This window comes from Hemiscyllium ocellatum, chromosome 48 (assembly GCF_020745735.1).
Source record: "Hemiscyllium ocellatum isolate sHemOce1 chromosome 48, sHemOce1.pat.X.cur, whole genome shotgun sequence".
Lineage (NCBI taxonomy): Eukaryota > Metazoa > Chordata > Chondrichthyes > Orectolobiformes > Hemiscylliidae > Hemiscyllium > Hemiscyllium ocellatum.
In genome coordinates this window covers 3,978,191-4,000,464 of record NC_083448.1, presented here as the reverse complement: position 1 = coordinate 4,000,464, position 22,274 = coordinate 3,978,191, and the positions used below count along the sequence as shown (strand labels likewise).

At 51.2% G+C, this 22,274-nt stretch overlaps 1 protein-coding gene across 1 annotated transcript in view; it reads left to right on the top strand.

Moving 5' to 3' along the window:
• The first annotated feature begins 345 nt into the window (after positions 1–345).
• Positions 346–22,274, top strand: part of LOC132836975 (hexokinase-2-like) — a 55,182-nt gene continuing 33,253 nt past the window's right edge. The window contains exons 1-2 of the mRNA XM_060856573.1: positions 346–642; positions 20,291–20,453. Of these exons, the coding sequence (XP_060712556.1) occupies positions 580–642; positions 20,291–20,453 (226 nt within the window). The 5' untranslated portion in view covers positions 346–579. The remainder of the gene's footprint in view (positions 643–20,290; positions 20,454–22,274) is intronic.

Here is a 22,274-nt window from a genome sequence, read left to right as displayed (position 1 = left end):
GTGTGTGTGTGTATCTCAGACCCTCACTGTCCCCTCTGTGTGTGTGTGTATCTCAGACCCTCACTGCCCTGTGTGTGTGTGTGTGTGTGTGTGTATATATATCTCAGACCCTCACTGTCCCCTGTGTGTGTGTGTGTGTGTGTATCTCAGACCCTCACTGCCCTGCCTGCCTGTCTCCTCCCCCCCGCAGCCAGCTCTCTGTCCCTTTAAAAGCGGCGTGCTGGCTTGGCGGCTGGGGGAGCCCATCCCTTCTCGGAAGCGAATGAGGAATTGAGAAAGCCTATCGTCAGAGGCACACCCCCGGCTGGTGTGCCAGTAGGCAGAGGGGAGAGGGAGGTAGAGCAGGATGCTGTGACGCTGCCTGGGAGGGGAGGGGAGGTGGGATTGCCAGACGATGGGAATGCCTGTTTAACAGCACGTTGCTTTCTGAGACAGACAGACAGAGAGGGAGGGGAGGACGGTGTGTCAGAGCTCACTCACTCACTCACTCACTCCCAGTCGCTCAACACCAGCAAGAGATCCCTGCAGCTTTCTGTACCAGAGAGAACTTGTGTCTCTCTCCTCCTGCTCCAACTTAACATGATCGCCTCTCACCTCCTGGCGTATTACTTCACGGAACTGAAACATGACCAGATCCAGAAGGTAAGGGCAGTTTCTGATTTACCCCCTTTCCTACCTTGTCACCACCCCCCCCCTTCAGTTTTAATTGGTGGGTCAGATAGGGAGGCTAGGCAGAGTCTCAACCAGCGTTTTGTCCAGGGATCGTGGGAAGGAGTCACTTATTGGGGATGGGGAGGGGAAGTGGAATTGGACACGAATGGGGCACAGTTGAGTCAAAATTGAGGCAGGGTTGACGGTGTGAAAGGAATGGGGAGGGAGGGAATTTCCCAGCTAGCTCCTCTGGCCATGTGCTGCCTTACCTTGTCAATGGATGACAATGTCTTCAAAGTTGGGGAGTGGGGGTGGGGGGAGGGGTGTAATCCTTGTAGTCCTGTGACCTTGAGAGCTAGCTTCTTCAATTTGACCTTTTTCTCCCTTGGAAGGTGGGTGGAGGAGGTGGTGGAGGCAAGATTCTCCCGCATTTAGAGTCATAGAGATGGTCAGCACGGATACAGACCCTTCGGTCCAACCTGTCCATGCTGACCCAGATATCCCAACCCAATCTAGTCCCACCTGCCAGCACCCGGCCCATATCCCTCCAAACCCTTCCTATTCATGTCCCCATCCAAATGCCTCTTAAATGTTGCAATTGTACCAGCCTCCACTACTTCCTCTGGCAGCTCCTTCCATACACGTACCACCCTCTGTGTGAAAAAGTTGCCCCTCAGGTCCCTTTTATATCTTTCCCCTCTCACCCTAAACCTATGCCCCTCTAGTTCTGGACTCCCTCACCCCAGGGAAAAGACTTTGTCTATTTACCCTATCCATGCCCCTCATAATTTTGGAAACCTCTACGAGGTCACCCCTCAGCCTCCGAAGCTCCAGGGAAAACAGCCCCAGCCTGTTCAGCCTCTCCCTGTAGCTCAAATCCTCCAACCCTGGCAACATCCTTGTCAATCTTTTTGGAACCCTGTCAAGTTTCACAACATCTTTCCGATAGGAAGGAGACCAGAATTGCACGCAATATTCTGCATCAGTTCCCCAACAGAGTTTTTTTTCAGTGAGTTGAGGCAGTCGTGTCCCCTGGCAGTAGTTGGGAGGTGGCGAGAGACTTGAGAGTCTGAGGAAATCGGCCATTCGGCCCCTCGAGCCCATGACGGCTGATCCTACACTCCTCATGTCCACCTTCCTCTTTATCCCACCCCCCCCTCACTCTGATCAAGAATCTCAACCTTAAATGAACACCGGGACTCTGTCTCCCTCCCCCAAACCAAAGCTCTCTGTCAGTTCCAGAGACTCCCAGAGGAAAAAAATTCCTTCTCATCTTGGTCTTCAGTTGGTGCCCTTTTTAGTCTGAGAGTGTGCCCTCTGGTCCCAGACTCTCCCATATGAGAGTCCTAGCGTTAACCCTGCCGATCTGTTTCCAATGAGATCGCCTCTTGTTCTCCTAAATGCCAGTGAGGAGACTCCCAACCTGCTTAGCCTTTTGCCGGTCAGACAATCCCTCCAGTTCCTGGTATGTCAGTTGTGTCCTTGTCCTGATAAACTGTGCACGGGCCATTCAACATCTCACTGATGGGGACCTTCCTGCGAAACCTCATGTCAATGCCAGCTCCACGGGCTTATGCCCGAAACGCCGACTCTCCTGCTCCTCAGATAGCTGGCTGACCTGCTGTGCTTTTCCAGCACCACACTTTCCGACTCTTTGACTCTCTGGTATCTGCAGTCCTCACTATCTCCGAGCTGGTAACCCACTCCTGCCTCGCAATCCTGCTGAGAGCGGTGTTAATGGAGACTGGCATTTTTGCGATGAATAAATCCATTAAGTATACATATATAAATGATTTGAATGTGAGCTTAAGAGGTTTGGTGAGTAAGTTTGCAGATGACGCCAACGTTGGAGGTGTAGTGGACAGTGGATTACAACAGGATCTGGACCAGATGGGCCAATGGGCCGAGAAGTGGCAGATGGAGTTTAATTCAGATAAATGCGAGGTGCTGTATTTTGGGAAAGCAAATCTTAGCAGGACTTATACACTTAATGGTAAGGTCCTAGGGAGTGTTGCTGAACAAAGAGCCCTTGGAGTGCAGGTTCATAGCTCCTTGAAAGTGGAGTCGCAGGTAGATAGGATAGTGAAGGAGGCTTTGGTATGCTTTCCTTTATTGGTCAGAGTATTGAGTACAGGACATTTATGGAATATTGCGTGCAATTCTGGTCTCCTTCCTATCGGAAAGATGTTGTAAAACTTGAAAGGATTCAGAAAAGATTTACAAGGATGTTGCCAGGGTTGGAGGGTTTGAGCTATAGGCTGGGGCTGTTTTCCCTGGAACGTCAGAGATTGAAGGGTGACCTTATAGAGGTTTATAAAATCATGAGGGGCATGGATAGGGTAAATAGACAAAGTCTTTTGCCTTGGGTGGGAGTGTCCAGAACTAGACGGCATCAGTTTAAGGCGAGAGGGGAAAGGTATAAAAGAGACCTAAGGGGCAGCTTTTTCACACAGGGTGGTGCGTATATGAAATGATCTGCCAGAGAAAGTGGTGGAAGTTGGTACAATTGCAACATTTAAAAGGCATTTGGATGGGTATATGGATAGGAAGGGTTTGGAGGGCTGGATACTAGCAGGTGGGACTAGATTAGGTTAGGATATCTGGGTCGGCAGGGATGAGATGGGCTGAAGGGTCTGTTTCCATGCTGTACATCTCTATGACTCTATTTTGATTGGGCTGGAACCCTGTCTCACTGAGAATTATCTTTGGTGATTAACAGCGCGCTGTCATTGTCATGTGAGAGTTATCCCCTAAGTGGATAATGTTGGAGTAATAGGAGAAAGTGAGGACTGCAGATGCTGGAGATCAGAGCTGAAAAATGTGTTGCTGGAAAAACGCAGCAGGTCAGGCAGCATCCAAGGAGCAGGAAATTCGACGTTTCATTTCATTCCTGAAGAAGGGCTCATGCCCAAAACGTCGATTCTCCTTCTCCTTGGATGCTGCCTGACCTGCTGCGCTTTTCCAGCAACTCAATGTTGGAGTAATATTCAAGAATGGTATGTGAAGAGGAAGGGTTTGGCGAGAGGTGGGCCGGGTGCTGGCAGGTGGGAGTAGATTGGGTTGGGATATCTGGTTGGCATGAATGAGTAGGGTCGAAGGGTCTGTTTCTGTGCTGTACACCTTGAGGACTTAATGGCTTCTTCCCTGCTATTATTAGACTTGTGAACGGACCTCTGATATATTACAGTTGACCTTTCTCTGTAGCTGTGACACTATATTTTGTTCCTTGAGTCATACAGTCATAATCGATGTCTAGCACGGAAACAGACCCTTCGGTCCAACCCGTCCATGCCGACCCAGATATCCCAACCCAATCTAGTCCCACCTGCCAGCACCCAGCCCATATCCCTCCAAACCCTTCCTATTCATATACCCATCCAAATGCCTCTTAAGTGTTGCAATTGTACCAGCCTCCACCACTTCCTCTGGCAGCTCATTCTATACACGCACCACCCTCTGTGTGAAAAAGTTGCCCCTTAGGTCTCTTTTATATCTTTCCCCTCTCACCCTAAACCTATGCCCCTCTAGTTCTGGACTCCCCGACCCCAGGGGGAAAGACCTTGTCTATTTATCCTATCCATGCCCCCTCATGATTTTATAAACCTCTCTAAGGTCACCCCCTCAGCCTCTGATGCTCCAGGGAAAACAGCCCCAGCCTGTTCAGCCTCTCCCTGTAGCTCAAACCCTCCAACATCCTTGTGAATCTTTTCTGAACCCTTTCAAGTTTCACAACACCTTTCCGATAGGAAGGAGACCAGAATTGATTTGCACACGGAACAAAGCTTTTCACTGTCTCTTGGGGCAGGAATAAGGTCAACTTTTGATTTCCCAATTTCCGTGATCCTCGGGTCAATGTCACTTTCTTGGCCCCAAGTAGAGTTGATCCGGTCAATCTAATTCGCAAAAATCCCTGGAACCGATTGCCAGCAGAAGATGGGGGTGTCCTTGGTGAAACCAGAGACTGGAAGCGATCAGCTGAGACTGAGTCAGAGTTTTATAAAGGGACACTCTCACATCTTTCGGTCTTAACACTCTGCTTTTATTTACAAAGCCTCAGGGCTTGGGCAACTCCTTGCAATAACCTGTTCAGCTGCTTCTGTGTGTCTCTCTCTGCCACACACACACACACACACACACACACACAGGGAACTTCCTGCTTCTGTGTGGAATTGTCGATTGGCTCACTTTGTGTATGTGTGTCTCTCTCTCTCTCTCTCTACGCCTCTGTTCTCTCATACTGTATTCCTTTATCGTGTCCCCGTTCCGAGTTGCAGAATCTTAGAAGAGGTGTTCCTCTTCTCGCTCTCAATCATTTCACAAGAGAGAGAGAGACCAGAGAGAGAGAGACCACAGAGAGAGACACCAGAGAGAGAGAGGGAGAGAGAAACACTAGAGAGAGAGAGAGAGAGAGAGAGAGAGACCAGAGAGAGAGAGAGACAGAGACAGAGAGAGAGATGCACCACAGAGAGAGAGATCAGAGAGAGAGAGAGAGAGAGAGACCACAGAGAGACAGAGAGAGAGAGAGAGACAGAGAGAGAGAGACACCACAGAGAGAGAGAGAGAGAGACCACAGAGAGAGAGAGACAGAGAGAGAGAGACACCACAGAGAGAGAGAGAGAGAGAGAGAGAGACCACAGAGAGACAGAGAGAGAGAGAGAGAGAGAGACACTACAGACAGAGAAAGACCAGAGAGAGAGAGAGAGACCACAGAGAGAGAGACAGAGAGAGAGAGAGACACCACAGAGAGACAGACAGAGACACAGAGAGAGAGAGAGACACCACAGAGAGACAGAGAGAGAGAGAGAGAGAGACACCACAGAGAGACAGAGAGCGAGACACCACAGAGAGACAGAGAGAGAGAGAGAGATAGAGAGAGATACACCACAGAGAGACAGAGAGAGAGAGACATTACAGAGAGACAGAGAGACACCACACAGAGAGAGGAGAGAGAGAGAGAGAGAGATACACCACAGAGAGAGAGAGAGAGACCAGAGAAAGAGAGAGAGAGAGAGAGAGACACACACCAGAGAAAGAGAGTGAGAGAGAGAGAGAGAGACACCACAGAAAGAGAGAGAGAGATACACCACACAGAGAAAGAGAGAGAGACCAGAGAGAGAGAGAGAGAGAGAGACACACACACACATACACACACCAGAGAGAGAGAAGCTCCTCCCTATTTCGATTTGTCAGGATCCTGGGGGCTGAACAGCTTCAGTTCTTGATGAGAGACTGCGGGTTGGTTTCCCCCTCGAGCAGAGGAGATCGAGAGAGGGGAGACGACTGAGATGGATAAAGTGCTGAGGGGGCATGGACAGGAAGGAACAACTCCCCTCGGTGCACCTGGGCAGGAGGGGTGCATCAATTCAAGGGAAGGGGCAGGAGGCTTGGAGGGAGGGATCGCGAGGAGGTGGGGAATTTGGAACTCTGTGCCTGGACGGGTGGGGAGAGGCAGACACCCTCACCTGGCTTTAGCCGCGATGCCAAGGGCAGGGAGACGGGGATCAGAATCGTGCGGTGGTTGGCACTGCTGGGCATTTTCCTGTGCTGTGGGCATCCAAGGATTCTGTCGGGTGTGTCCAGCCTGCTGGGAATGTTTGGGGTGGTGGGGGCGGGGAGACAGGATGTGACTAAATGCAGAGTGCTCTCTGTTACAGTGTGAGAGAAACTCATTCTTTTGAATTTCTGGCTGTGCTCACCAGGCTTGCTGTAGTAATAAAGGGCCTTGCTGAGGCCACACCTTGTGTATTGTGTGCTGTTTCCGTCTCCTAGTCTGAGGACGGACACTTTGCTAACTGAGGGAGCCCAGCCAAGGTTCACCAGGGATGAGAGGGGGCGCTGGAAAAAGCACAGCAGGTCAGGCAGCATCCCAGGAGCAGGGAAACCAACATCTCAGCGCGAAAGCCCTTCACCCAGAGTGACGGCCGAAACGTCGGTTTTCCTGCCCCTGGGATGTTGCCTGACCTGCTAGAGGAATGAGGAGGGGAGAGTTGCGTAAAGTGTGCTGATGGGTGGACAGGCTAATGCGGGAGGGATGTTCCCCCGACGCTGGGGGGGGAGGTCTGGGCTCAGAGAGTAAGCGAGGACCGCAGATGCTGGAGGTCAGAGCTGAAAAGGTGTTGCTGGAAAAGCGCAGCAGGTCAGGCAGCATCCAAGGAGCAGGAGGCTGACGAAGGGCTCATGCCCGAAACGTCGATTCTCCTGCTCCTTGGATGCTGCCTGACCCGCTGCGCTTTTCCAGCACCGCATTTTCAGCTCAGAGGAAAGGGGTAAGCCACTCGGGGACTGAGAGGAGAAAGAAATTCTCCACTGAGAGAATTGCCAAACCTGTGGAATTCTCTCCCGCCGTTGGGAGCCAGTTTGTTAGATAAAACCAAGAGAGCGTTGGACAATTTGGGGGGGGGGGGGAGAAGGAGAGAAAGCAGGAGGTTACTAAAACTGCCTGAGCAGTTTGAATGATGGAGCCATTAATTTGTGTTCGCAAAACGCGCTTAACAGCAAAACGACCTGGACTGAGGGATTCTATGGTTCTGAGAATCCGCACCAGACTACACTCCAACGGCATTTCCCGAGGATTCCCTCTCTCGCTGGGCAATTCTTCTCTGCTGGTAACCCTCCAAAAGCCTTCACTGATGAAATCCAGTTAAATTGCCAGGGTTGGAGGGTTTGAGCTACAGGGAGAGACTGAACAGGCCGGGGCTGTTTTCCCTGGAGTGTCGGAGGCTGAGGGGGTGACCTTGTAGAGGTTTATAAAATCAGGAAGGGGAGGGGCCTGGATGGGGAGAATAGACAAGGTCTTTTCCCCTGTGGTGGGGGAGTCCAGATCTAGAGGGGCATAGATTAGATTCCCTACAGTGTGGAAACAGGCCATTCGGCCCAACACATCCATACTGACCCTCCCAGAGCAACCCACCCAGACCCATTCCCCTACATTTACCCCTGACTAATGCACCTAACGCTACGGGCAATTTAGCATGGCCAATTCACCCTGACCTGCACATCTTTAGACAGGGGGAAGAAACCGGAGCACCCGGAGGAAACCCACGCAGACACGGGGAGAATGTGCAAACTCCACACAGACAGTCCCCGAGGCTGGGATCGAACCTGGGATCCCGGTGCTGTGAGGCGCTAACCACTGAGCCCACCGTGCATAGGTTTAGGGTGAGAGGGGAAAGATATAAAAGGGACCTAAGGGGCAACTTTTTCACGCAGAGGGTGGTTACGTGTATGGAATGAGCTGCCAGAGGAAGTGGTGGAGGCTGGTACAATTGCAACATTTAAGAGGCATTTGGATGGGTATATGAATAGGAAGGGTTTGGAGGGATATGGGCCGGGTGCTGGGAGTAGGTTGGGTTGGGATATCTGGGTCAGCATGGATGGGTTGGACCGAAGGGTCTGTTTCGGTGCTGTACATCTATCTATGACTCCCTAATTGCAACATTTAAAAGGCATCTGGATGGGTGTATAAATAGGAAGGGTTTGGAGGGATATGGGCTGGGTGCTGGCAAGCGAGACGAGATTGGGTTAGGATATCTGGGTCGGGCATGGACCGAAGGGTCTGTTTCCGTGCTGCACATCTCTATGACTCCCAAGTCTACGTCAATCCCTGTCCTTTCCCCCCCCACAAACACTCTGGGACGCATGCTGTTGCAGGAGGCTGGAATCTCAAGACGGCAATGGGCAGGAGTAGTGCAATTTGCCCATCCTCTGCCAATTTTCCTGCCCATCTCCCCGCACGCCCTTCCAATGACGCCCTAACTACCCGCTGGGTTAAGAAAGGATATTTTCTCCTGCACTGCAGGTCGCACAAACTCCTGAAGAGACACTTGTGTCGATGCTTTTGGAATTGCAGTCAAAACCCCCGTTCTCCAGGTTCACTGCAATAGACATGCCTGCAGTTCTGAACTGTAATCTACCGCAAAGTAATTAATAGCCTTAGCAACTCTTGAGTTTTTTTCTCCCCTTCCCCTTGGCAACAATGAATGTTGCCTTTCCTCTTCACCTGTTTTTTTTTAAAACAAAAACATCCGGGATTATTCCATTCCGGAAGAACTTGTGGCATGTGTGTGTCGTTTGTGCGAGAGAAACCACAGAGAGAATTTTCCTGTCCCACTGTGAACCTCTCGCCCACATTCAGTTGCTCAAGAACAGCACATTTCGAGTCTTACAGCACAGGAACAGATCTTCGGCCCAAAGCTCACTGGGGGGGTGGGCACAGTGGGGGGGGGGGGGGGGGGTGGCCCTCACAGGGCCAGCAGACCTGGGTTCAATTCCCGCCTCAGGCAACTGTCCACATTCTCCCCTCGTGTCTGCATGGGTTTCCTCCGGGTGCTCCAGTTTCCTCCCACAGTCACAAAGATGTGCAGGTTAGGGTGGGATGACCATGCTAAATTACCCATAGTGCTCAGGGATGTGCAGGTTAGGGTGGATTGGCCATGCTAAATTACCCATAGTGCTCAGGGATGTGCAGGTTAGGGTGGATTGACTGTGCTAAATTACCCATAGTGCTCAGGGATGTGCAGGTTAGGGTGGATTGGCCGTGCTAAATTACCCATAGTGCTCAGGGATGTGCAGGTTAGGGTGGATTGACTGTGCTAAATTACCCATAGTGCTCAGGGATGTGCAGGTTAGGGTGGATTGGCCATGCTAAATTACCCATAGTGCTCAGGGATGTGCAGGTTAGGGTGGATTGTCTGTGCTAAATTACCCATAGTGCTCAGGGATGTGCAGGTTAGGGTGGATTGGCCGTGCTAAATTACCCATAGTGCTCAGGGATGTGCAGGTTAGGGTGGGTTGGCCATGCTAAATTACCCATAGTGTTCGGTGCATTAGTCAGAGGGAAATGGGTCTGGGGTGAGTTACTCTTCGGAGGGTCAGTCTGGACTGGTTTGGCCGAAGGGCCAGTTTCCATACTGCCGGGAATCTAACCTCGATCACTCCTGACTTGTGTCTTGTCGGTGGTGGGGGGAGTCAGGAGGGGAGCTGGGTTTCTGTGCCAAGTCCATTTGGGTTGCTGTTACACCCGGGGCGATACTGTGAAATTTTTGGCGGCTACTTGAGACGATGACAACGTAGCCACACCAATTCAGATCATGCTGGTTCCCTCTCGGCCGTGGGAAGACATTAATAGCCATCTCAGCCTCTAATGAGTGCGTTCCCTTGTCAGGGACATCTCTGGAGCACACTTGACAAGTATTGAGCAGTGAACCAGGCCAAGCTTGTCATTATAATTGCCGTCTGCTATTCAAACACAGTGTCAGTCGGTTCATGTCCCACTGCGGTTGGTCTGGAGTGACTCGCACTTTTTTGGCGTGCGCGCTGTCACGTCCCAGCCCGAAGCCAGCAATGGATTCTGGGTTTTCCCCAACAGCCCCGCCTCCCCCCTGGCCCGAGGTTGTGAGGCAGGACTTCAAAGGTTTCATCACTGACCTTGGAAAGGAGGATGTGCTGATTTCGACATGGCGGCGACCGCGGGCCTGCGCAATCGTCAATCCTCGCTTTCCCCACGCTGCCTTCGGGCGGCTTGGCAAGCTGGACACTGCCCCTCCCGAACCACCCCACCCCGTACTGCCCTCCCCCAGGGGTGTCTGTCATCCAGAAGGCCCCCCCCCCCCCCAGTGCTGCCCTTCCTTGCTCTGTTCCTGTCAGTTTCTGAGGGGAGCGGGGCTCATGGAGGGTGGGGTTGTAGGGGGGGTGTACGTGGTCATTTTTGTTTGATTCTGAGTGATGAGGGAATGAGATACAGGGATGGGGAGAGAGAGAGAGAGGGTGACAGGACAGAGAGAGAGAGAGAGACACAGACAGAGATGGGAGGACATAGAGAGAGAAAGAGAGAGAGAGACACACACACAGAACAGAGAGAGAGAGACCGACAGATGGGGTCATACAGACAGAGAGAAAGGGGGGAGGGAGGAAGAGAGAGAGAGAGAGAGACAGACAGACAGACAAGAGATCAGGGGACATACAGAGAGAGAGAGAGAGAGAGGCAGAAAGAGAGAGTAACAAAGATGGGGGGACAGAGACAGAGATAGAGAGAGAGGGACAGAAAGAGAAGAGGGGACAGAGAGGGAGAAGGGAGGCAGACAGACAAAGATGGGCAGACAGCGAGACAGAAAAAAAGAGTGGGATGGAGTCAAGGGAATAGAGGGAGACTGAGTGGAAGGGGTGCAGCGTGGGTCCTGACACATACATACATACACACACACACACACACACAGTCTCTCTCTCTCACACACACACACACACACACACACACAGTCTCTCTCTCTCTCACACACACAAATACATACAGACACACCTTCTCTCAAACGCACAGCACACACACACACACACACACACTCACGCACAGACACGCACTCAAACTGAGACACACTGTCTCTCATGCGCACATACACAAACACACACTTTCTCATACACACAGCAGACATACACAGACACACTTTCTCATACAGAGACACACTTTTGTACACTCAGCACACATAGACACACATTCACACACACTCTCACACAAACAGCACACATAGACACACACTCTCAAACACAGATCACACACTGACACATACACACTCTCTCTCACATTTACAGAGACACAGACTAACACACACCTACACTCTCTCGCACACACATGCACGCACACACTCTTTGTCACCACACACACACACACAGATTCACACACGCACAGATTTCAGCTCTGATGAAGAATCATCTAGCTTCAAAACATTAGCTTGCTCTCCCTCCATGCTGTCTGACTTGCTGTGACCTCCAGCATTTGTTTTCAATACACACACACCCCCCCGATGACCTGCTGTGGGCGCAGTGCTGCTGTAAATTGCCCAGCGTCAGCCTGGGGCAGAGGAGCTGGTGTGAGTGTTGCCACATGTGACTGGGCTCTGGGGAGCGATGCCCCCCTGGCAATAACCCGGCACCGCCTGTTAGTGCCATCACCTGGCAACAGCATTGGCTGTTGCTAGGGGATGGCTGTGGGTTGGTCGAACCACACCCTCCCGATTCTCCAATCGGTCGATGGGCTGGGAAATCCTGGGAGAAATCGGTTAACAAGCTGACAGCTCAGAGGAGCTGCAGGGAGGCTTCTATGAAAAGAGAGAGGGCCTTTACCACAGAACTGTCCTCCTATCAGAGGCCAATTTAACCCTGTGCACGTGAGAGAGACAGAGAGAGAGAGAATGTGTGTGAGAGAGTCAGTGTGTGTGGTGAGTGTGCATTTGGATCTGTGTCATTGAGTGTCTCTGCAACTGTGTTTATACCTGGATCTGCACGTGTCTGTCTGTATCTATGTGTGAGTGAGCACACAAGTGTGTGTGTCTCTATCTGAGTATGTGTGTGTCTGTATGTGCCTCTGTGTGACGGTGTCTGTATCTGTGTGTGTACTTTTCTGTGTGTGTGTCTGTATCGTTGTGAGAGTGAGTGAGTATCTGTGTGTGTGTGTGTGTGTGTGTCCGTATCTTGGTGTGAGAGTGAGGATGGAGTGTGTCACTGTCTGTATCTGTGTGTGTGAGGAGAAAGTGAGGTTTGCAGATGCTGGAGATCAGAGCTGAAAATGTGTTGCTGGAAAAGCGCAGCAGGTCAGGCAGCATCGAAGGAACAGGAAATTCGACGTTTCGGGCATAAGCCCTTCATTTGAAGGCCTTATGCCCGAAACGTCGAATTTCCTGTTCCTTGGATGCTGCCTGACCTGCTGCGCTTTTCCAGCAACACATTTTCAGCTCTGTGTGTGTGAGAATGAGCGTGAGAGTCTATATGTGTGTGTTTGCTTGCGTGTGTCTCTGTGAGCGTTGTCTGCGTGAGTGTGTCTGTATCTGTGAGTGTATGTGTCTGTGAGTCTGTATGTATGTGAGGATGAGTGTGTGTCTGTATCTGTGTGGGTGTGAGGTTGTGAGTGTCTGTGTGTGGGTGAGTGTATCTCTGTGTGTGTCTGTATTTTTGTGTGGGAGAGTGAGGAGGTGTGTCTCTGTGTGTTCTGTATCTTGTGAGAGTGAGGTCATGAAAGAGAGAGTGTGTGTGTATGTCTTTATCTTTGTGAGAATGTATCTGTGTGAGAGTGTGTGTGTCTCTGTCTGAGAGTGTGTGTCTGTGTGAGAATGTCTGTCTGTATCTGTGTGTATGTGCATCTCTGTGGCTGTGTGTGTCTGTATCTGTGTGAGCATGTGGCAGAGAGAGAGTGAGTGAGTGAGCTGATAGAGAGCTACTTTCCTTCTGTGAATTCTTTCACAGAGCGCAGGTGGCCAGGCTTGGCAAATGAGGCTGGGTGACCCAGAGTGACCTGAGCTGTTGTGTGAGTGCCAGCTCAGGAGCAGGAACCGGGACTAACCCAGGGACTGTGTATGTGTGTGTGTGTGTCTTTGTGCAAGTATATGTGCAGGTCTGTGTGACAGTCTGAGTGTGTGTGTCTGTGTGCGCCTGCACGTGTCTAGATTAGATTAGATTAGATTCCCTACAGTGTGGAAACGGCCCTTCGGCCCAACCAGTCCACACCGACCCTCCGAAGGGTAACCCACCCAGACCCATTTCCCTCTGACTAATGCATCTAACACTATGGGTAATTTAGCATGGTCAAGTCACCCTGACCTGCACATCCCCCTGAGCACTATGGGTAATTTAACATGGCCAATCCACCCTAACCTGCACATCCCTCAGCACGATGGGTAATTTAGCATGGCCAATTCACCCTCACCTGCACATCTTTGTGACTGTGGGAGGAAACCGGAAGCACCCGGAGGAAACCCACGCAGACACGGGGAGAATGTGCAAACTCCACACAGACAGTCGCCCGAGATTGGAATCGAACCTGGGACTCTGGTGCTGTGAGGCAGCAGTGCTAACCACTGAGCCACAATGCCGTCCTTGTCTGCGTGTGTGTGTCTGCGGGAGTGTGTATCTGTCTGTTAATGTGTTGCTGGTGTGTGTCTATATGTATCTGCATGTGTGTGATCTATGAGTGTGTGTGCATTTGTGCGTAACTATGGTGTGTGAGAGAGTATGTGCGTATTTGTGAGAATGTGTGCATATGTATGTATAAGTGAGCATGTCTGTATTTGTGTGTGTGCAAGAGTGCATGTGCGCTAACCAGAGTAGATGTGAGCGAGTGTGCATGAGAGTCTATGTGAATGTGTGCATGTGTCTCTGTGAGTGTGTCCAAGTGTATGTTTGCATGTATGTGTGCTTGTCTGTAAGTATTTCAATGTCTATCTCTGTGAGTGTCTGTACGTGTGTACCTGTGTGTGTGTGTTGGTCTCTGTGAGTACGTCTGTGAGCATGTGTCTGCATATGTGTGTGTCAGTGAGTGTGTCTGTTTGTGTATGCCTCTGAGTGAGTGCATCTATGTCGGTGTCTGTGAATATGTCTGTATGCCTGTATGTATGTGAGTGTGTCTGTGTGTGCGTCTCTGTGACTGACTGTGTCCGTATGTGTGTCCCTCTGTGTGTGTCGGTGTATGTGTGCCTGGGAGTCTGTATGTATGTGTGTGTCTCTGTGAATGAATGTGTCTGTCTGTCTGTAAGTGTGTGTATCCCTGAGAGTGTGTGTCTGACTGTGTCTGCGTGTATATATGTATGTGTATGTGTGTGTCTGTGAATGAATGTCTGTTTGTGTGTACGTATGTGTGTCTGAGTGTATCTGTCTGTCTGTATGTGTCTGAGTGTGTGTACATATGTATTTGTCTGTGAGTGTGTCTGCATGTTTGTGTGTCTCTGTGTGTGTCCATGCATGAGTGTGTATGTATGTGTGTGTGTCTCTGTGTGTAAGTGTGTCTGTGTGTTTGTGTGTGTGTCTGTGTGTTTGTGTCTGTGTGTGTGTCTGTGTGAGGGTGTATGAGGGTGTATGTGTGTGTGTGTCTGTGTGAGTGTGTATGAGGGTGTCTGTGAGTGAGTGTGTCTGTATGTGTATGTGTGTGTGTCTCTCTCTGTGTGAGTGTGTATGAAAGTGTGTGTGTGTGTGTGTGTGTGTGGGTGTCTATGTGTGTATGATGGTGTCTGTGTGGGTGTGTATGATGTCTGTGTGGGTGTGTATGACAGTGTCTGTGTGTGTATGAGGGTGTCTGTGTGGGTGTGTATGAGGATGTCTGTGTGAGTGTGTATGACAGTGTTTGTGTGGGCGTGTATGAGGGTGTCTGTGTGAGTGTGTATGAGGGTGTCTGTGTGAGTGTGTATGAGGGTGTCTGTGTGGGCGTGTATGAGGGTGTCTGTGTGGTGTGTATGAGGGTGTCTGTGTGGGCGTGTATGAGGGTGTCTGTGTGGTGTGTATGAAAGTGTTTGGGTGTGTATGACTGTGAGAGTGTGAGGGTGTCTGTGTGGGTGTGCATGAGGGTGTCTGTATGGGTGTGTGTGTGAGTGTCCCTACCCTGTGACATTCCCACATCCACAACTCCCAAAGTACCTTTTAACCTTCCAGTCCCTTCTCTCCCTGAGAGCTGATTTCTCGGGTCTTCCAGAAGAACATTATTCCATGGCAAGGGTGGGGCAGGGGCTCTGACGTCATGCCGTTAGCAGGGCGGGGGCGGCGTGACGTCACGCTTTGGGCTAGTGGATGACCTCAGAGTGGGAGCTAACGGCGTGATGTCACATAGCGAAGGGGGGCGTGGTCTGGGTCCATGCATGTTGGAACACCATTGTCCGGGGGGCGGTGCGAGTGGGCGGGACTGTGTTTGGGTGGAGGGTATTTGCGAGTGGCGTCACACCATTCTCTGGGCGGGTGACGCCAGAGCGAGGGGTGGGGTTAAGCGCGTGGTGCCTGTGCGAGGGGGCGGGGTTATTCGGTAGTAAGCGCGTGATGTCACACCATTGTCTGAGCGAGGGGGTACTTTTATTGGGGGAGGTCTGCGCGTGGCATCACACCCTTCTCTGGACGGGTGGCACCTCAGTGAGGGGGCGGGGTTATTGAGGTCTGCGCGTGGCGTCACACCATTGCCTGGGCGGGTGGCACCTCAGCGAGGGGACGGGGTTATTGAGGTCTGCGCGTGGCGTCACGCCATTGCCTGAGCGGGCGGTGCCAGAGCGAGGGGCGGAGTTTGTGGTCTCGCTTACGTCACGCCATTGCCTGAGCGGGCGGTGCCAGAGCGAGGGGCGGAGTTTGTGGTCTCGCTTACGTCACGCCATTGGCTGGGCGGCGGGTTTGGGCCACTGCTGTGACGTCACGCCATCGTCCTGGTGGATGACGTCAGAGCGAGAGGGTGTTGAGGGGAGAGAAGCTTCTGGAAAACATGGAGCCCAGGGATTGAGGGCATTGGCCAGCCCCTATGGGTGATGGAAAAGAAATGTGCGGGCTAGGGTGGCTGTGATAAGTTGCCCCCCTCTCCTCCCCTGCAGAGTACCCTGGGGAGGTGCAGATTAGGTGTGCCAGCAGTGAGAGTGGCTTGGTAGTGAAGGGTTGGGCATGGACCTGTTGGGCCGAATGGCCGTGTGTGGGTGGGATGGGGTGGGGGGTGTTTGTTGATGCCCTTTTGGCCTTGGCCTGCACGTGACTTCAAACGCACCATCAGTGGCTGGCAGGTGGCTGCAATGGGCAAACCAAGCAAGGGGCTCTTAGAAATGGGCAAAGTTGGCCAAGTGCCCCCTCTTGAAGAGTTAAGCGCCCCCCCCTCGAACCTGCTCCCTCCCCCCAGCTCAGCCTCCGTCCTTTCCCTGCCCGCCCCCTCCCCCCTCCTTGGTGTGGGGGAACGGATCTGCCGTCCCTTCGCCAGGATGAAGGTATCCGAGGAATTTGTGTCTGAAGGTGGCTTCCTGCGGCTGACTGCGCTGCCCGCTTTTCCCGGAGAACGCAGGCCGGATTTTCCTCGGGACCGGCTTGCTTATTCTCAGTCTCCCCACCCTCCGTCGCACTGGGAAAGGAATTTGCCGGCGAGAGGGTCAGGAGCGAGCGTTCGATTTTGGGGTTTCACTTTGGCGCTGGGGTGGGATGGTGGTGTTGGCCACAATAGGGTCAGAGCAGCCCTGTATGAAGCAGTGAAGCCTTTTCATTGAGCGTCGCTCGTTGTGAAAGAAGGTTGGCATTTGGGGCAGGAGTTGTCCCTTGGGGGGAGAGAGAGTCGATCTTGCCTCTCCCTGTCTTTCGGGAGAACCAGGCCCAGTCTCCATGACGTTTGCACTCTGTTTCCTGATCCTTTGGTCAGTTGGCTCAACGCTTGGCTTGCCAGGTGGAACAAGGGGCTCTATTTGGTACTCTTGATTCCCGTCCTCAGCCGTCACCTTCACCATCTCTTGCAGTGGGATTCGATTCGAGTGCGTTAATTGCTAGTGAGTGTCACTGGCTGGGCCCAGCATTCATTGCCTTGCCTCCCCCAATCATTCCCTTGAGAAGGTTGGGGTGAGGGGGTAAGTTGCTGCAGTCATTGTGGTGTAGGGACCCCCCCACCCCCCAACACAGTGTGCCTTCAGGGAAGGAATTCCAAGATTTTGACCCAGCGACACTGAAGGAACGGCCAATATATTTCCAAGTCAGGGACGGTGAGGGGCTTGGAGGGCAACTTGCCGGGGGTGGTGTTCCCTTGTATGATTCGATTCCCTACAGTGTGGAAATAGGCCCTTCGGCCCAACAACTCTACACCGATCCTCCAAAGAGTAACCCACCCAGATCCATTTCCCTCTGACTAATGCACCTCACACTATGGGTAATTTAGCACGGCCAATTCACCCGAACTGCACGTTTTGGACTGTGGGAGGAAACCGGAGCGCCCGGAGGAAACCCACGCAGACACGGGGCGAATGTGCAAACTCCACACTGACAGTCACCTGAGGCGGAATCGAACCTGGGACCTTGGTGCTGTGAGGCAGCAGTGCTAACCACTGAGCCTCACACCCTCCTGACTTGGGCCTTGTCGATAGTGGGGACAGACTTTGGGGGGAGTCAGGAGGGGAGTTACTGCATGTTTAGAACTGCTTACAGTTGTGAATATACACACAAAAGGTGCGCAAAGCCTGCATGAAAATTAGCATACTGATACCGAACAGAAGGGGTTTGAAATATGGGTCTGACATCAGGGGAAGGTCATTTGACATTGCATCTCTTCCTCTAGATGACATAAACAATCTCATCGAACAGTGAAATGTCAGTGTAGAATATTTTGCTGTTGTTCCTCCAGGGATAAGTATGTCTTTAAGTAAGGAATTATGTAATATCTTTCAAAACCTTACGGGTATCCCAAGCAGTTTATAGCCAATGAACAGTGATTACTGTTCTAACTTAATAAATACAGTGGCTAACTTGTGCCCAGCAAGATTCCACAAATAACAATAATGTATCCAACACCTAATTAATCAGTGCCAACAGTCTTACCAATAGTGCCACAGCTAAGACATTATAACGTATATTATGTGCATTCTGTAACCCTTTTTGTTAAAGATTGCAGATCTTATCATTTCTCCCTGGTTGACCTTTTACACACACTGAAATTGATGCACTTACTGAACTTCAAAACGTATGAGTGAATTAATTAAAACAAAATATCACTTGACACTGGAAATAGGAACTAAAATAGAGTCTGGAAATACTGGATCACCAGCATCTGTGGAGAAGGAGCAGAGGATTTAAAAAAAAAATCTTGTAGGACACGGGCATTGACGACTGGCCCAGAATTTATTGCCCATCCCTAGTTACACTTGACAGCGAGAAGAATATATAATGCTAAGGTGCACAGATATACCTCGGGGTGGGGTTTGAACTAATTTGGCAGGGGGATGGGATCCGGACTTGTAGTCCAGCAAGTAGGTTATCTGTTTTTCAGGATGTCCACATTTGGAGTACTGTGTACAGTTCTGGTCGCCTCACTTTAGGAAAGATGTGGAAGCTTTGGAGAGGATACAAAGGAGATTTACCAGGATGTTGCCTGGAATGGAGAATAGGTCGTACAAGGATAGGTTGAGAGTGCTAGGCCTTTTCTCATTGGAACGGCGAAGGATGAGGGGTGACTTGATAGAGGTTTATAAGATGATTAGGGGAATAGATAGAGTAGAACAGTCAGAGACTTTTTCCCCGGGTACAACAGAGTGTTACAAGGGGACATAAATTTAAGGTGAAGGGTGGAACATATAGGGGGGATGTCAGGGGTAGGTTCTTTACCCAGAGAGTGGTGGGGGCATGAAATGTGCTGTCTGGGCATGTGGCAGAGTCAGAGTCATTGGTGACCTTTAAGCGGCAATTGGATAGATACATAGATAGGTGCTTAAGCTAGGACAAATGTTCGGCACAACATCGTGGGCCAAAGGGCCTGTTCTGTGCTGTATAGTTCTATGTTCTATGTTCTATGAAACTATAGCTCTGCAGGAGTCCCTCAGGGTAGGGTCCAAGGCCCAACCACCTTCAGCTGCTTCCTCAATGACCTGCCCTCCATCATAAGGTCAGAAGTGGGGATGTGCACTGGTGAACGCACAAAGTTCAGCACATTCGCAACTACTCAGACCCTGAAGCAGTACAGGTTCAACTGCAACGAGATCTGGACAATGCCCAGACATTGGCTGACAAGTGGCAAGAAACATTTGCGCCACATAAATGCTGTGTTATGTCTCTCTCACTCTCATTCTTTCTCATGCTCTCTCTCACTGTCTCACTTTCTCATCCTCTCTCATACTCTCTCTTTCAATCTCTCTCACTCTCCCTCTCTCTTTCACACTCTCTCACGCTGTCTCTCTCACGCTCTCTTCCTTTTTCTTTCTCTCCCTGTATCTCTCTCTGTCTCTCTTTCTCTCTCCCATACTGTCCCTCTCACTCTCTCTCTGTTGCTCTCTCACTTGCTCATTCTGTCTCTCTCACTCTCTCACTCATCTCTCACATACATACTCTCTCACATATGCTAAAAATCACACAACACCAGGTTATAGTCCAACAGGTCGACACCACTCTCACACATGCATATTCCCCCTCACCCCCCCCGCCCTGTCACCCCATCCCCGACACCCCTTCTCCCTCACCCCATCCCCGACACCCCTTCCCCGACACCCCTTCCCCATCACCCCTTCTCCCTCACCCCATCCCCATATACCCTTCCCCCTCGCCCCATCCCCATATACCCTTCCCCGTCTCCCCTTCCCCCTCACCCCGTCCCTCTCTCACTCTCTTTCTCTCTCTCACTCTGTCTCTTTCTTTCTCTGTCACTCTGTCTCTCACTCTCACCCCCTCCCACTCTGTCTCACACTCTCACCCTCACCCTCTCTCTCAGCCTCTCTCTCTCTTTCACTCTCACCCTCACTGTCTCATTCTCTCTCTCTCTCACATTCTCTCTCACACTGTCACTCTGTTCCAGTCTCTTTGTCTCACACACACTCCACCTTTCTTTCACTTCCTCTCCAGTTCTATTTCTCTCTCTCTCTCTCTCTCTATTTCAGTAAAGGACATTGTTGCAATAGAAGTGGGTTCACTCTGATGCCTCTAGGCGTTATCATGGGCAGGGGGATGGGAAAGGTTATGTGTCCTTTGGAATTGCTGAGAGTGAATAGAGACTTTATGGATATATATAAGATGCTGATGGCCTCTGGCCGAGTGAATGCTAGGAGGAGGATGATTTACCCCCTTGTGGGGGGACGTGTAGAATGAGGCGACACAGTTTACAAATTCCAGCTGCCAACTTTTGTTTCCCGTGGGAACTGCTCCCTTTCTGCTTCCAGTGCTGACTCGCGACTCTCTCCGTCCTCTGCAGGTGGACAAGTACCTGTACCACATGAGACTCTCGGATGACGTCCTGCGCGACATCTCAGACCGCTTCCTGCTGGGGATGAAGAAAGGACTGAGGAAGGACACCAACCCCACGTCCTCTGTGAAAATGCTGCCGACGTTTGTCAGGTCCACTCCGGACGGGACAGGTGAGGAGCAGAGGGGAAGGAATTTTGTTCCCGGTTCGACCTTCCCCTGATAATATCTGGAGCAGGATTATGAGATGTTGTGGTTCTGATCGTTGAGCTGGGAATTTGTGTTGCGGACGTTTCGTCCCCCATCTAGGTTACATCCTCAGTGCTTGGGAGCCTCCTGTGAAGCGTTTCCTCCGACATGTATAGTGGTTTGAATCTGTCGCTTCCAGTTGTCAATTCCAGCTGTCTGTTGCAGAGGTCAGTATATTGGGTCCAGGTCGATGTGCTAATTGATTGAATCTGTGGATGAGTGCCATGCCTCTAGGAACTTCCTGGCTGTTCTCTGTTTGTGCTATAATAGTAGTGTTGTCCCAGTCGAACTCATGTTGCTTGTCATCTGCATGTGTGGCTACTAAGGATAGCTGGTCGTGTCGTTTCGTGGCTAGTTGGTGTTCATGGATACGACCAGCTATCCTTAGTAGCCACACACGCAGATGACAAGCAACATGAGTTCGACTGGGACAACACTAAACAGAGAACAGCCAGGGAATTCCTAGAGGCATGGCACTCATCCACAGACCTGGACCCAATATACCGGCCACTGCAGCGGACAGCTGGAACTGACAACCGGAAGCGGCAGAGACAAACCACTAAAAATGCCGGAGGAAACATCACAGAAGCACTTCACAGGAGGCTCCCAAGCACTGAGGATGTCACCTAGACAGGGGACGAAATGTCTGCAAAACCAATTCCCAGCTTGGCGAACAGAACCACAACAACGAGCACCCGAGCTACAAATCTCCTCACAAACTTTGAGGATTATGGGATACTTGCCTTCATTAACCGAGGCGGAGAGTTTAAGAGCGGGGAAGAGTTTGGCTGGGAACTGTACACAACGTGGGTGAGGCCACACAGAGAGAGTATTGTGGGCAGTTCTGGCATCCACGTTATAGGAAGGATGGGATGGCATTGCGAGAGGGGAGGGGTCAGAGGAAGATTTACCAGGATGATGCCTCGTGGGAGCTGGAGGATTTCAGTTCTTGAAGAGAGATTGGGACAGACCGGGGTGGGGGGAGGGAGAGGGGGGTTTCCTGACAGCAGAGGAGAGTGAGAGAAGGGAGGCAATTGAGATGGATGAAGTGATGAGGAGTATCGATAAGGTAGACAGGAAGGACCATTTCCCCTTGGTGGAGGAGTCAATGACCTGGAGGAGTTGGGGGAGAGAGGGAGCGTAGCTTTAAGGGCAGGGGGACGTGGGGAAAAGTGTTTTCACCCAGACTGTGGAACTCGCTGCCTTGAAGGGTCCCTCAATCTCCAGCACGGAGAGAGATGGCAGTGGGGGGGGGGGATTGGATACTGACAACCTTGGACGTTGTGATTCCAAGCAAAATATTTCTGTTCAAGCCTCAGATGAGACACAACATCTGCAAGGCTGTTGGCACCGTGTGGCGACTCTCTGAATTCACACGGCGCCTCTCGGGTTAATTGTTTCGTCTCTGGCTGCTATCAGAACTTCTGACCTTGCAACAGGGAGCATGTTTATTTTTTTTCTCTAACCACTCTGGAAAAAGAGAAAGATTTTGATCTCCCATTCTGGGCTTTTCCTTCGTTTGTCGATTTGAAGGAGACTCGGTGAATCTCCCCGATCGGCAAGTAGGGCGCGAGTGTCAGAGCGAAATGCTCCTCACTGACCCTCCATTTGTGTTCTGCCAGGACCACTCAGCTACTGAGCTGCAAGCAGCCTCTGTTCACACACAGCCTCTCCTGTTTCTAAAAAAAATCTATCTCAGCCTTGATGACCCACCCTCAGCGATAAAGAATTCCACCAATTCCGTT